Source organism: Atta colombica, unplaced genomic scaffold (genome assembly GCF_001594045.1).
Source record: "Atta colombica isolate Treedump-2 unplaced genomic scaffold, Acol1.0 scaffold38, whole genome shotgun sequence".
Lineage (NCBI taxonomy): Eukaryota > Metazoa > Arthropoda > Insecta > Hymenoptera > Formicidae > Atta > Atta colombica.
Genome location: NW_017259490.1, coordinates 3380874 through 3394283, shown reverse-complemented (window position 1 = coordinate 3394283; position 13410 = coordinate 3380874). Strand labels below are relative to the sequence as shown.

At 35.6% G+C, this 13410-nt stretch overlaps 2 protein-coding genes across 5 annotated transcripts in view; one reads left to right on the top strand and one right to left on the bottom strand.

The window, feature by feature from the left end:
- Positions 1–712, bottom strand: part of LOC108691005 — a 21986-nt gene extending 21274 nt beyond the window's left edge. The window contains exon 1 of the mRNA XM_018198604.1: positions 169–712. Within this exon, the coding sequence (XP_018054093.1) occupies positions 169–549 (381 nt within the window). The 5' untranslated portion in view covers positions 550–712. The remainder of the gene's footprint in view (positions 1–168) is intronic.
- A 3567-nt stretch (positions 713–4279) lies between these two features.
- Positions 4280–11086, top strand: LOC108690991 (exostosin-1). Of its 4 annotated transcripts, none has more exons than XM_018198575.1 (9): positions 4280–4554; positions 4959–5138; positions 7865–8905; positions 8987–9188; positions 9272–9391; positions 9469–9699; positions 9789–10055; positions 10143–10393; positions 10458–11086. In XM_018198575.1, the coding sequence occupies exons 3-9, from the start codon at positions 8022–8024 to the stop codon at positions 10636–10638; spliced, it is 2136 nt and encodes a 711-aa protein (XP_018054064.1). In that variant the 5' UTR covers positions 4280–4554; positions 4959–5138; positions 7865–8021; the 3' UTR covers positions 10639–11086. The 4 variants fall into 4 exon arrangements, with proteins under 4 accessions (XP_018054064.1, XP_018054066.1, XP_018054063.1 ...); XM_018198574.1 differs by having other exon boundaries at positions 4537–4554; positions 4941–5138; XM_018198577.1 differs by lacking the exon at positions 4959–5138.
- The last annotated feature ends 2324 nt before the right edge of the window (positions 11087–13410 follow it).

Below are 13410 nucleotides of genomic sequence, written 5' to 3'. Positions count from 1 at the left end.
AGAGAGAGAGAGAGAGAGAGAGAGAGAGAGAGAGAGAGAGAGAGAGAGAGAGGGAGAGAGAGAGATATTCGACGTGTAGGCTTCCGTTGCACTTTTTTCCTTTTTCCCTCCCTCTCTCTCTCTCTCTCTCTCTCTCTCTCAACCCTTTCGTTTCAGGAGGAAATTTACCTTGGCCATGTCGTGGGTGGGACCTCGATGATTCGGTACTAGGCTCTCCCCAGTCGTTCCCAGATGTGCGTTCCTCGTTTGCAACTTTCGAATGGGATTCGAACGGGAGTGTCCCAAGTCACATACCCATCGCCGTGTACCCGCACGCGAAAGGCTCACACCGGAACGCTGCTGCACGGCTGAACCGTCGACAACGCACGGCGTAACGTATCTCGTCGCGGATAACGCGACGCCTCGCGTCGCACCGCCGTTCCCTCGCAAGCGCGACGACGCTCTCAATGTCGGCGTCGCCGACGGCGGTGTTATTGATCGACGCCGTGCGGAGGCGTCGCTGTCCGTCGCTGTATCGCGTCGGGCGGAGGGGGATGGAGGGATCGCCATCGCCGGCGATCAGGGAAGAAGTGTTAGCGAAATATTTTCGTGGACATTCGGGGGTGGGACACGGGAACGAGGGAGAGAAAACAGGTCGCCGGAAGAATTAGAGTGAAATCACGGAGCCGAAATGAATCGTGTCTTGTATACGTTGCGATTATTAGTACGCGGATGTTTCATTGCCACTAAGCGCCTGTCGAGCGTTCCTATTCTGATATATACCGATTATCATCAAAACACTGTTGCGCGCGAACATCTTAACGCCAACAACTCCTTCTTTGTTCTCCTTCTCAGCTTCTCTCTCTCTCTCTCTCTCTCTCTCTCTCTCTCTCTCTCTCTCTCTTTTTCCCCTTGTTTCAGTAATAGCCGCCTGAAAGCAGAGGAAGTACAAACGTAAAAACGGTGTTGGCAAAAGAAACTTTTTAGGTCTCTAAAAATAACACATCCCTCGCTAATAATAAAACAAAAAAGCGTCGTTGAATGTAGTACAAAAGTTTTAGAGCTACCCTTTAATTTGTTCGCAACCTTGGGATGTAGATACTTTCCCCTGAGTCACGAGCCTACACGATAGACAAGAGGGATGCGTGATTCATCACTTGCGGCACTTTACGATGATAATTCTATTTTTTGTTTTCCATATTGTACGTATGTATGTATAAGGGCCATAATTCATAGAACAGTATAATTAGCAGTAAGGCCCAATTGCATTAATCACTTTGGCTTTAAGCGAGACTTAAAACTCTGTCTCGTTTTAAAGCCAAAAAGAGACAGTTTAAGCCTGTTCTACAATATGCTTTTTGTTTCCTGTTTCTTCCTTTTTACTATTTATTGTATCTTGTCTTTTTGCTTCTTATTCCGTTTTTCGTTCTCTGTTGCTTGAAATAAACATTAACGAACTTCAGAAGAAACGAAAACACATATCAAGAAATATAATTGTTGATAAAACGATCACAAAGAAAAAAAAAGCAAAAGGTAAAAAGCAAGAAACAGGAAACAAAAAGCACATTGAACAATCATTAAAATCAAAGTAAGTTGATGCAATCAGACCTAAGATATATAAGCAGTAAGGAAATCAACATACAGCTGTTGGGTTTACTACTGTTAGTGTTATGACTTTATAGTCTCTATTGTGATTGCCAATTCGCTTACTCTTTACTTTCTAAATTCTTTATTTCAGAATGAATCTTCTAAGGAGTAAAAGAGAATTCTCTTAGAATTGAAAATTGAGTCACTCTTTTTCAAGACTGATTCAATTTTCACTCTTAAGAATGAGATTTCACTCTAAAGAATTTAGAGAGTATGTTTTACCGTTTAAATTTTTTTGTGTTCTACGACTTTAATGAAACGACTGTAATCGTCACGCTGGTTACTTCGATGAAGAACATTAATCGATATTGACGATTTTGTATTGTCCGCTCGATTCGAATACCACGTCGCCATCGGTTGAAGAATACGAGAATGAAAAACAAATTCTGTTGGACTCATGAATTCGTCGACAATGTCAATTCCTGTTTTATCTTTGATTCATTACGAATCTAGTTTAGCAACTTTGTTTTGCGGCTGTAATAATCTTTTCCAAAGATTTTCATAATACGTTTCGTGCATAATATCTTAAAAATACGTATCATGTATGTTGTGTTTAAAATGGATCTCGTTTAAAATGAATCAGAATTATTCCGTTTCCCTAAAAATACAATAGAAATTTAGGAAATAATTGAACAATTCCGAATCAATTCGGAATCCATTTTGAACAATTCCATAATATATGCCTAGAAATGATTAAATATTGATTAACTTTACATCGATGATTACTAATTTAAAAGAATTAGTTCAGAATTGCTTGTAGCAAAATTTGTATATGCACTCGGCAAACAAGAATGGATTAAAATGAATTGAAATGGATTCAGATTTTCAAAAATATTGATTCACGAATGTTAAAATAAATGCTTTTCCTGAATGTATTTTTATTCATTTATAGGAATTGCATGGAGCATATCTCTATGTCTTTCAATTTAAAAATAATATTAGCTTTTTCTATCCGAATGCGTATTTTAAATAGCGAATACTTTTTTTGGATTTAACTGGATTCAATTGGATTTAATCAAATGGATGCAATTGAATTGAAAAACTGCATTTCCTATTCAAAATTTTGATTGGAACACTATTCATATTTTGTGTGTGTGTGTGTGTGTGTGTGTCTGTGTGTGTTTGTATGTGTGTGTGTGTGTGTTTGTATGAGTGTGTGTGTGTTTGTGTGTGTGTGTGTGTGTGTGTGTGTGTTTGTATGTGTGTGTGTGTGTGTGTGTGTGCGCGCATAGAGAAAGCTATATTAATATTATTTTTAGATTGAAAGAGATAGAGATATGCTCTATGTAATTCCTATAAATGAATAAAAATGCATTCAGAATTGAAAAGCATTCATTTTAACATTCGTGAATTAATATTTCTGAAAATCTGAATCCATTCCAATTTATTTCAATCCATTCTCATTTGCTGGGTATGATTGCATAAATAATTTTTCAAAGATTTTATAATTACCTCATTTACAAATAATGTTGACGCATTTGAATTCACGGAAATCGTGAATTCCATATAATTGACTTCTGACATGAATACGATTTTTTGTAAGATCACAGAAGGTTATCGATAATATGATACATATATAATTTACTATTAACTGTAATATAAGTTTTCTTTTTGTAACAGTTTTTTTAATTAAAAATATTCCAACATGACTGTTCAATTAACGACATACTCTGACGCATATTAGATAACATTCAGGACGAGGCTTGAGCTTGCATACATCCAGATGTTAATTTTTATCGTGACAATTAAGCATTTGATAACAAAATCAATAGCGTTCATTATTTCTCTCTCATTCGAGTCCAGGAAGATCGCGCGAGGATTCCACCAATGCGAAAAGAGTCTCGTTACACGAAAAATCAACATTCGCATATGCATAACAATAGGGTACAAATTCCTCGCGCGGCCAGTAAAAAAAAAGTTTACTTCGCGAACATTGAGCAATATACGATTGCATATAAATATGTATATAATGTGTGCCGAGAAACGATCGCGCCTTGTGTGGTCAAGGTAAGGATTTCATAATTCCGATGCCTTGACGTCCACTCGTCAAGGAACACAATTCAGTGCTGCACGATCGGTATCGGGAAGATGAGCCTCTCTGAATGAGTTTGAATAGAGGAACATTTAAACTCACGAATCGATATCGGATCGTCGCGTCCGCGTCAGTCTGTTGCCGGAAGTATTTTTACTTTAATTTTTTTTTAACTTTTATTCTCATGCTGTGTGAAGTGTGAAGTTATTTATTTCTTTCGACCTTTTAACCCTTCGGTATCACATACTACGTGTTACATATAATATACTGCATATTGTTTAAAAATATAAAAATGAATATATTATAACAACTTATTTTTAACAAACGAGATATTAAGGAATATAAAGATAATGAGTGAATATAATATTAATTGGTGGTTTTCAGCAAGAAACATAACAGTGCAACATAGCGATCATTCATTTTTCATTAATATTCATTAATATAGCAAACGCTAAGATATAATAATTTATTATTATTATGACTATTCTGCAATAAGCCATTAGTAATAAATCGGAAGCTAAAAAAATTGGCCAATCACAGTTAAATGTAAAAAAAAAATAATTTTCTATGATTGATCATTTTCTAGCTTCTGATTTCTTTATTGGCTTATTGTAGAATGTGTGTTACACTATCGTGTAGTCATCTGTGCCTTTTTTGCTAAAAAGCACCCTTTATTAACCTTAAAATACTATCGATACGATAAATTTTACGTACAAGTGAGCGAGCTTATTGAGCTTATTGAGCGTTAAGTTATGCCTTCAGTGATCATTAGGAGAGCTAATATCTGCTAAAAGGTAGAATAAACGGAGACATGATTTTAAAAATTCTCTCCGTTATATACACACAAATACACGTCGGTTTGGACTGCCAAGTGGTCAATATTATATCAATGATAAGTGAGTTCAATTTTTTAAAAATAGTTTTGTGTTATAACTTTGTGTTATATATATTTTATTTGAATGTTAAGAGGAAACACACATACATATAATTGAACTATATACATTCCGTATTATTTCAACATTGAATTTAATAAATAATGTGCTTATTTTTTCTTTCCTTTCCTTAATAATAAAATGTAATAATCTTTGTGTCTACAAAAATCTAGATTATAAATATTTTGTCACTAAAAGTATGAAATGTAATAAAAAAAACTTGATATATTATGTTAATTAAGAGCATCCTTTTTTTTGTACATAAAAAATTATTGATAGTAATATCACTCAATAGAGATAGCATTCTAGAGTTAATAAAGAAATTATAACGTATAAAATAAAAGAAATAGGACTTATTATATCCATAGTGACATCGAAGGGTGCTAATCTCTAATTTATTTTGTTCGATTCATTGATTCCCGCGCTGCTCTTTCGTGACGTTTAAATAATTTTCACGAGAGTATTACTCGTGAGTGAAGGAATGACGGACACCGTATAAGGGATGAGCCACCGATTCGATCGATTTCATGAGCTGATCGTCTTCACGAGTAAGTAGTCAATTAGAACTCTCGCGAGCCAATCGCGCGTCGGCATGCATCCGAAATCGTTCGAACTTGTTCGCGATTCGCTCCGACGCGCTAACGAGAAATGGTTATTAAATTGCAAATCGTCCACATCCGCTTCTACGAACAACGGGCCGCCTTATGCATCACTGCGACACCACCATAGTGCATATAGAGTTTAGCGCAGATATTGACAAGAATAATCGTTCCTCTACATAGAAAGGACGATTTGCTCGAGCTATTTTGCTACTTACCTAGATATTTTATACAGATTTGAAAATCATTTGGTTGAATCAAAATAATTATGTAGGTCGCCCAAACTGGTTGCTGGAATGTCAAAAGTTTGCAACGTTACGTGCTTGAGATTCCTGCATTATTTTGTTTTAACAAAATTAGTTTCAGATCTATAAATTTTTAGATACCAAAATCGTTCTTTCCATGTATGCATAAAAGTTATAATTATCAATACCAATAATAATGAATTACGCCAAGAATTGATCGACATTAAATGTGTATATATGTATAACATCTCCAGTTGGTTTGTCCTCTTGTTTTAGCTGACGTCTTACATTTGATTGTGAATTCATTGTTGACTCGATTCGAAAGCTCTTTGTATGACTCGATGGAGTATTACATTCTTCCTAGTTCCAAGAAACGTGCTTTGCACTCCCACGGAAATTCTCTCTCGCTACAAACTGTATATTACATTCTGCAAGTTTATAAAGTTCAAAGTTGGTCAGAAATTGGGAGTCGATCGATAAAGATATACCGACTATTCCAGTTTGGAACATCGATTTACATTTGTTTGATTATTAATAAGGTGTTATATCTAACTTCGAATAATATTACTAATAATCGATGATACGTTCCAACAATGATTCTAATATAGATTCTATAAATTAGTAATTAAATATCTATAAATCTATAAATTAGTAATTAAATATCTAAATTAGTATCCCTAGAAAAAAGTGTTTCACTATAATGATAACTATTCAGAAACTAATGATATTTCATCAATAATTGATGGATATCATCAGTTATTAAATAGTTAAATAAAATATTGAAACACTTTTTCTTTAAATATCTATAAATCTAAAAATTAGTAATCAAAAGAGTAAAAAAATAGAATATTAATTTTTCTGTGACTCTCCTAATCTTTAAGTAAAATTTTATTGCTTTGCCTTACTATTTGCTTATTAAAGTTTCTTTCTAATATTTTTCAACGACTTACGAAAACTTATAGAATGATATTTCGAACATTATTGACAAGAATAAAATGCATACTCGACACATTGTGTAATATCTGCACATGCGTGCAAAGTTGCAAATTATGCAAAATGTAAAAGCTGCATACAAAAGCAGAGTTTTAAAAACATTCACAATTCTCTTTCTATGCTAGAAATTATTTCAAAATAAATAATACAGTTTTCGCGTATCTACATATTTATGTAAAATTTTAATAAAATAATTACACAATAAAATTTTTGAACACACATGTAATATTGTGCATAAATGTAATCATTTTTGCGAACGCACACAAACACGTAAACATTATGTATTATATAAATGATTATATAATGAACTTTACATAAATCATTATGTAAAACAAACACATAAATATGAAAATTCTGTCATTAAGTTTTTATTATTACATATACATATGCACATTCGTTCGTTAATTAGCAAAGTAATTTTCTGCGCCGCGACGCGATGCATCGTGAGGTTCGCCGCTGTTTATGAGTTGCCGCCGTTCTTGCGAGTCGCGAGCTCGCGAGCGTGACGTGAAGTAAGTTACAGGACGGTAGGCGGTGTGCCAGTCTACTACTAATCGTCCGCGACGTCACGGCACTGTTCGCGTTTGCTTTTTTAGAGCAATTATTTCAATGCGCCGCGGCGTGCAATGATTTTGCACTCGTGGGCGCTCGGCGATCGATGCCACGCGTGTCCGTCCGGCATCGGCCCGAAATGCGAGTGGGCGTAAAGTCGCCGCCGGGCTTGACGGAATTGCTGTGCGCCGTAGATAACCTAGAAGAATGATGGTGATGCCGTCGCGTCGGCGATACGTGACCGTGTCGTAAGACGGGTATCGCGTAGGATATCATTATGAGTTGCGCGTGCCATTTAATCTGATCTGATCGCGACGTGGAATTACGGTGAGATCGCCGATCGCGTGGGATTTGGTTCGCGCGGCTTATAGGTTATCTCAAGTCGACTGGAGAATCGACCGAATCGTCGTCACAGATTCGTAGTACCTATTTGCACGATCTGTCATTGCGTTGTGTGCACCATCGATAAAATTTTGTCGACGAATTTATATATCATCCCGATCCATCATGCATCTTGTGAGGATCGAGCAGCTCTTTCTATCAATAGCTACCTTCTGTCTTAGTTTCGAACAGGTGATAACTTTTCTTCGCGAGAGTTCACTTTTCATCTAAATTTCTGAATTTTTTTCTGTTTAATTTTATTGGAATGGAGAGAATTGTGTAATATCAGATATGCGTTTATCAAGATGATGTGTCACTATGATAACAAGTGTTCTCTTAGTAACATATGTAATTCCTTTTTAAATTTTTGTTAAGTTTATTATTTAAATATTCTTTAAATTTAGTAGTAAAATATTTTTCCTGACTTTTGTTGTAAATATATTTTTGCCATTTTTAATGAAAAATTATTTATAATTGACACGTAGAATCTTTGTTTTGTTACAGCAATATGAAAGAACCAGTATGATTATATCCTGGAGAAATTTCTGAGATAATATAGTAACTGTTACAATGTGTTTGTGACTGAATATAGACCTTTTACATCGGAGTAAATAATGCTTAGAACTATCATATATCTTTGTATAACCTGACTGTATTGAAAATGCAAGCCAAGAAACGCTATCTATTATTATTTGTAACATGTGCGTTTCTTGGTTATTGCTATTTCGGTGGATATCGTTTAAAAAGCGAAAAATGGACAGGCAGATCTCAGTTGCCTTATGAGCGATTGCCTTCATATTTAAGTCTAAATGAAGAGTTCTATGACAAAGATTTAAAGACATCCAGCGGGGCTTTGGTCATGTCTCAGCGTACACGGTATTGCCGCATGGAAACTTGCTTCGACTTTACAAGATGTAAGCAAGGTTTCACCGTGTATGTTTACCCAGTCGAGGATGTGATAAGTCCACTATACCAAAAAATATTAAATGTTATCACGGAGTCGAGATATTACACGTCGGACCCAGCACGGGCATGTATATTTGTCTTAGCCCTGGATACGTTAGATAGAGATCCCTTATCGACTGAATTTGTACACAATCTTCCCTTGAAATTATTACACCTACCATATTGGAATAACGGAAGGAATCATCTGATATTTAACTTATATTCTGGTACATGGCCCGATTATGCTGAAGAATCGCTGGCTTTCGACGTGGGTTATGCTATGCTTGCTAAGGCCAGTATGTCCATTTTTAAACACAGACCTGACTTTGATGTGTCAATACCTCTGTTTGGTAAACAACATTCGGAACGTGGTGGAGAATCCGGCCAAGCGTTAGAAAATAATTTTCCTAATAATAAAAAGTATGTGGCAGCTTTTAAGGGAAAACGATATGTACATGGCATTGGATCCGAGACAAGAAACGCTCTCTATCATCTGCACAATGGTAAAGATTTGGTATTTGTTACAACTTGCCGTCATGGGAAGACCTGGAGAGAATTCCAAGACGAACATTGTCAGCAGGATAATCAAGAATATGATACGTAAGTAGCAAAAACGTTGAAATTGTTTGAATCATATGGACATTATTCAAAATATAATTGCTAATATTTTTCATTTTGCAGATATGACTATGAAATTTTATTAATGAACGCTACGTTTTGTCTGGTTCCACGAGGACGACGATTAGGTAGCTTTCGGTTTCTAGAAGCCCTGAGATCGGGATGTATTCCAGTCATTTTAAGTAATGGTTGGGCTCTTCCCTTTCATGAACGTATTGATTGGAATCAGGCTGTAATATTTTCTGACGAGAGATTGTTACTCCAAGTAAGGAACATAAATGCATATTTTGAATTAATTTCACTGTTACTTTGTTTTAAAGTGATGATTAAATTTTATGAATTTTACAGATTCCAGATATATTACGATCCGTGTCCAATGTACAAATCCTTAAACTGCGGCAACAAACACAATTTTTATGGGAGAGATATTTTTCCTCTATTGAAAAAATTGTATTTACCGTGTTCGAGGTAATTGCCTCTTACTTATACTATGAGCTATCAGAACCTTATTTTCAGTTTTTCGTTAATTGTAATTATCAATTTAGAATATTCGCGAGCGTTTACCATGGGAAGGTGCGCGGGAGAGAATCGTTTGGAATACTAGTCCTGGAGCACTGGCGATTTTGCCACAATTCACTGATAGCCAGCAAGAACTTCCCTTTTCGAACAGTAATCCTGGTAACACTTTCACTGCCATAATCTATTCGCAATTGGGATCCACCGCCGTACTTTATCGTTTACTTAGGAGTCTCGCGAAAAGCAAGTACCTAGATAAGGTAAGCTCATTTATTGCTAATTTCTTATTATTTCTGTTTGTTATGCATTTTGCGATATATCTTTGTGCTAACAAATTATTTTGTTTAAGATAATACTTATGTGGAACTCGGACATTCCGGTGCCAAGAAAACCACGTTGGCAAGGTATCAGAGCGTCAATTCACGTTGTCGCGGTTGACGGCATATCTCAACGTTTTTATCCTCATCCGTTAATCAAAACTAGTGCCATATTGTCACTCGACGAGGATGCCACTCTAAATACCGATGAAATTGACTTCGCTTTTATGGTTTGGCGGTCATTTCCCGATCGAATAGTAGGGTATCCAGCGAGGTCTCACTATTGGGATGACTCAAAGGTAGGTATTATGCAGTCTGCGTTAAGTAATTTCCGTCTAGTCTGTAACTGTTTCATAATTGAGTTAATCTGGGTTTTATGTACGTAGCGTTCCTGGGGTTATACCAGTAAGTGGACAAACGACTACAGTATCATTCTCACCGGTGCCGCTTTTTACCATCGCTATTATAATACTCTATATACCGAGTTATTAAGCTCGACTCTCCATAAGACCGTGGAGCAGTCGCAGAATTGCGAGGATATACTCATGAATTTTCTGGTGAGTCACGTAACTCGAAGGCCGCCTATCAAAGTGACGCAGCGCAAATTGTACAAAGATACCACGGTAGCTGGAATTAGGTAGGTATCGTTGAGACCATATATACGATATCATTATCGATTTCTGACTCACGTGGGATTTCAGATCGCCGTGGAACGACCCGGATCATTTCATACAGCGACAAACATGCATGAACACATTTGTCGCTGTCTTCGGGTATATGCCATTGTTGCGATCTAACATGCGATTGGACCCCGTTCTGTTCAAAGATTCCGTGAGCAATTTGCGCAAGAAGTATAGGCAAATTGAATTAGTTAGTAATTAGAATTGTACACACTGCTCGATTACGCATGATTATTTAATTTTTTAAGCGCGCCAAATAACGCAAAATCTTTGCGTACGATACTAGGTCTATTTTTTTAGCGCACTTACGATAAAAGTTGAGTCAAAAAAGTTATGTATGTAGATAATTTTAGAAAATGAAAAAGGAAAGAGCGAAATAATATGAACAAGTGCAATAAATATAGCTAAAAAAACAGATCTACCGTCTTTGCCGTGCGAATGTGCATATACAATTGTACGGGACATGTTTGCCCGTTTGCGTGCTATGCCATATTAGGCTATCGGTATTGTCGGGCAGCAAATCAAAGTCCGTTATCCAGGAGACGTACGGTGATATCCCTGCGATTTATTTGCTAGTAATTTTGTACAAATTGTAGAATCGTAACGACGCCGTTTCAATTTGACGATGTCTTGCGCAGCTATTATTAACTGCGGGCATTTAATTGATGTACATACAAATTATTTCGTAATTATTAATAAAAGAAAAAGTTGTTTAAGAAATACTTGAATTTTTCATATATTACATTGAAATCGTTTGAACGGTTTGATGTAAAAAGAGATAGAAAAATCAAATTTTTCTTACGCGCGTGTTTTTTCATACGTAATTTATCTTGCAGCTAAAAAGGAAAACAGAAGCAAAAAAGGTATCATATTTGTATGTATAACAATATTTTTAATCATAGAGATTTGCGAATGTTTTTCTATTTGAATAAATGTATTTCATGTAATTCTTCTTAGATTCGGGATACGTAAGAAATCTGTAAAATTTTAAGGCGGACTTCGTCAAGTGCTTTGATAGTAAGGACGTGAAAGTCGATGTTTATATTGAGGCGAAGTGCAAGCAAGATCTGTTTATATTTAAAATGATTGTAAAGATGTTAGAGTTTAATGCGATTATCAATTTTTCTTGCTATCAAATAATTTTAATTTAATACGATATAATTTTAAGCGTCGCCTTACTAACCCTTTTCCCTTTTTACTCTTTTTATCTCTTTTTAAAATATATATATCACATATTTAAAGTTGATAAAATTTTATATCCGAAGAGATTCTGTCAATTTATCTAATCATGCACAATTATTTATGTGCATATTATTGCGTACGCTGCATTTTAATGAGTAATCACGTTCTACTGATCGCATTGGTTCACGAGTGCATTTAATGAATCTGACCAGCATGTTCATTCAGTTCAACATATTTATTCAAATACTGCCGAGTTCTCAGGAACATGCTTGAAAAACAAGAAAAAAAAAGAAATTTTCTTTATCAAGGCGTCGCAACAATATCTAGTCGTTTACACCGATATATTGTTACATAATGAGAAATATAATTTGTAATCCCCTCGGTTAAAAGGATTGTATAATAATGTGGCATCTGCATGTGTCTTGAAGACGGAAAGTTATTTATATATGTGGTACGTTTTTTTTTCTATTGTGCGTTCCGTAATCATTTTAGAGAAATATTGAAAAGCTCCATAATTTTTATGCACCCTATATTTCTGCAACTTGAGGAAGTATGCTTATGCGTTAGAATCAAAAGCGACTGCGAGTTAATTGAAATTTTTATTGTTACCCAGAATTTCGTGTTGTCATTAATTCCAATGATTGATCTACTTTACGATTTTCCTTGAGTTGCATTAATTGATAAATGTAAATTAGTATCTGGGTGTATATAGAAACTGGTAGGAGAATCTCTATTCTTTAATTGCTCGGCGAACAATCCTAATCAAATATGTTCCAATCGTTACCGGTCACTGAAGGCAAGCGTAATTCTTCGTACAAAGAAAAAAAGTCCTATGCAGTGACCATAGATATTTTGATTCTATCCGATACGAAGTGATGGTTCCGATCTGTTAAACATTTTCCATATAATCGTATTGCGGAAAAAAAATAATGTAAGGTAATAAGATATAGTATTAGTCATTTTATATGGGGGAAAAAAATAAACTGTTTTGTACAAAAAGAAAGCTATTTGAAGATAACATAATTATTTTTATTGATCATTCAGTAGTAGATCCCGTGATGTGATTATAGATCTTACTAATTTTGGGAGGACGTTGATTCATCCTCTAAAATATAAAAAACATAGTATATATTTAAAGAAATAATATTAATCATTTTCATTTATACCGTAATGAACGATTATAACTCCGTATAATAATTATCTGATTGTAACTTATAATTGTTATCTGTATCATACAACAGGAAAAACATAAGCATGGTCTAAATCTTAAGCAGTAAACGAATCATTTTTAAAACTCGCGGTCAATCAGAACCGCGAGTTTTAAAATAGTTGCCTCGACTGTAATTGGCCAATTCGCTTACTGCTACGTTCAGTCACTTCACTGCTTACGTTTTTCTGCGCTGTCATTCTTCGAGCTTTCATTATCGGTAATCCATAATTTCTTTCTGCAACGAGCAAGGATTCTATCTTCTTTCTAAAAAGAAACTATTCTAACTGGTCTCATCACGTAGATTGAAATGCATCGCCTCGTCATCGCGCAGCCCCTTTGCTACATGAAACTGAGAACGGATTCGGGGTTAAAATGCAGTGCGACGTTGAAAGAAAAGCTCGAGCGACGCAGATTTTGACCGTCGAAGACGACCAGTGTCCACCATCTGGTCCCCACTCCATCCCTGGTGATCGCAAACGTTTATCGCACTGATGAGGTGGTGGGCAACGCGCGCGGTGGTGGGTATAGCACCAAGGCTCCCTTCTTTGTTGCTTGCTCTGCTAGAAAGGTGACTATGCCATG

Excerpts from the sequence above, each read along its gene's own strand:
- LOC108690991 (XM_018198577.1), top strand. The coding sequence starts at position 8,022 with ATGCAAGCCAAGAAACGCTATCTATTATTATTTGTAACATGTGCGTTT. Across the intron at positions 8,906-8,986 it reads GATAATCAAGAATATGATAC|ATATGACTATGAAATTTTAT; the intron begins GTAAGTAGCAAA and ends TTCATTTTGCAG. Across the intron at positions 10,394-10,457 it reads ACCACGGTAGCTGGAATTAG|ATCGCCGTGGAACGACCCGG; the intron begins GTAGGTATCGTT and ends GTGGGATTTCAG.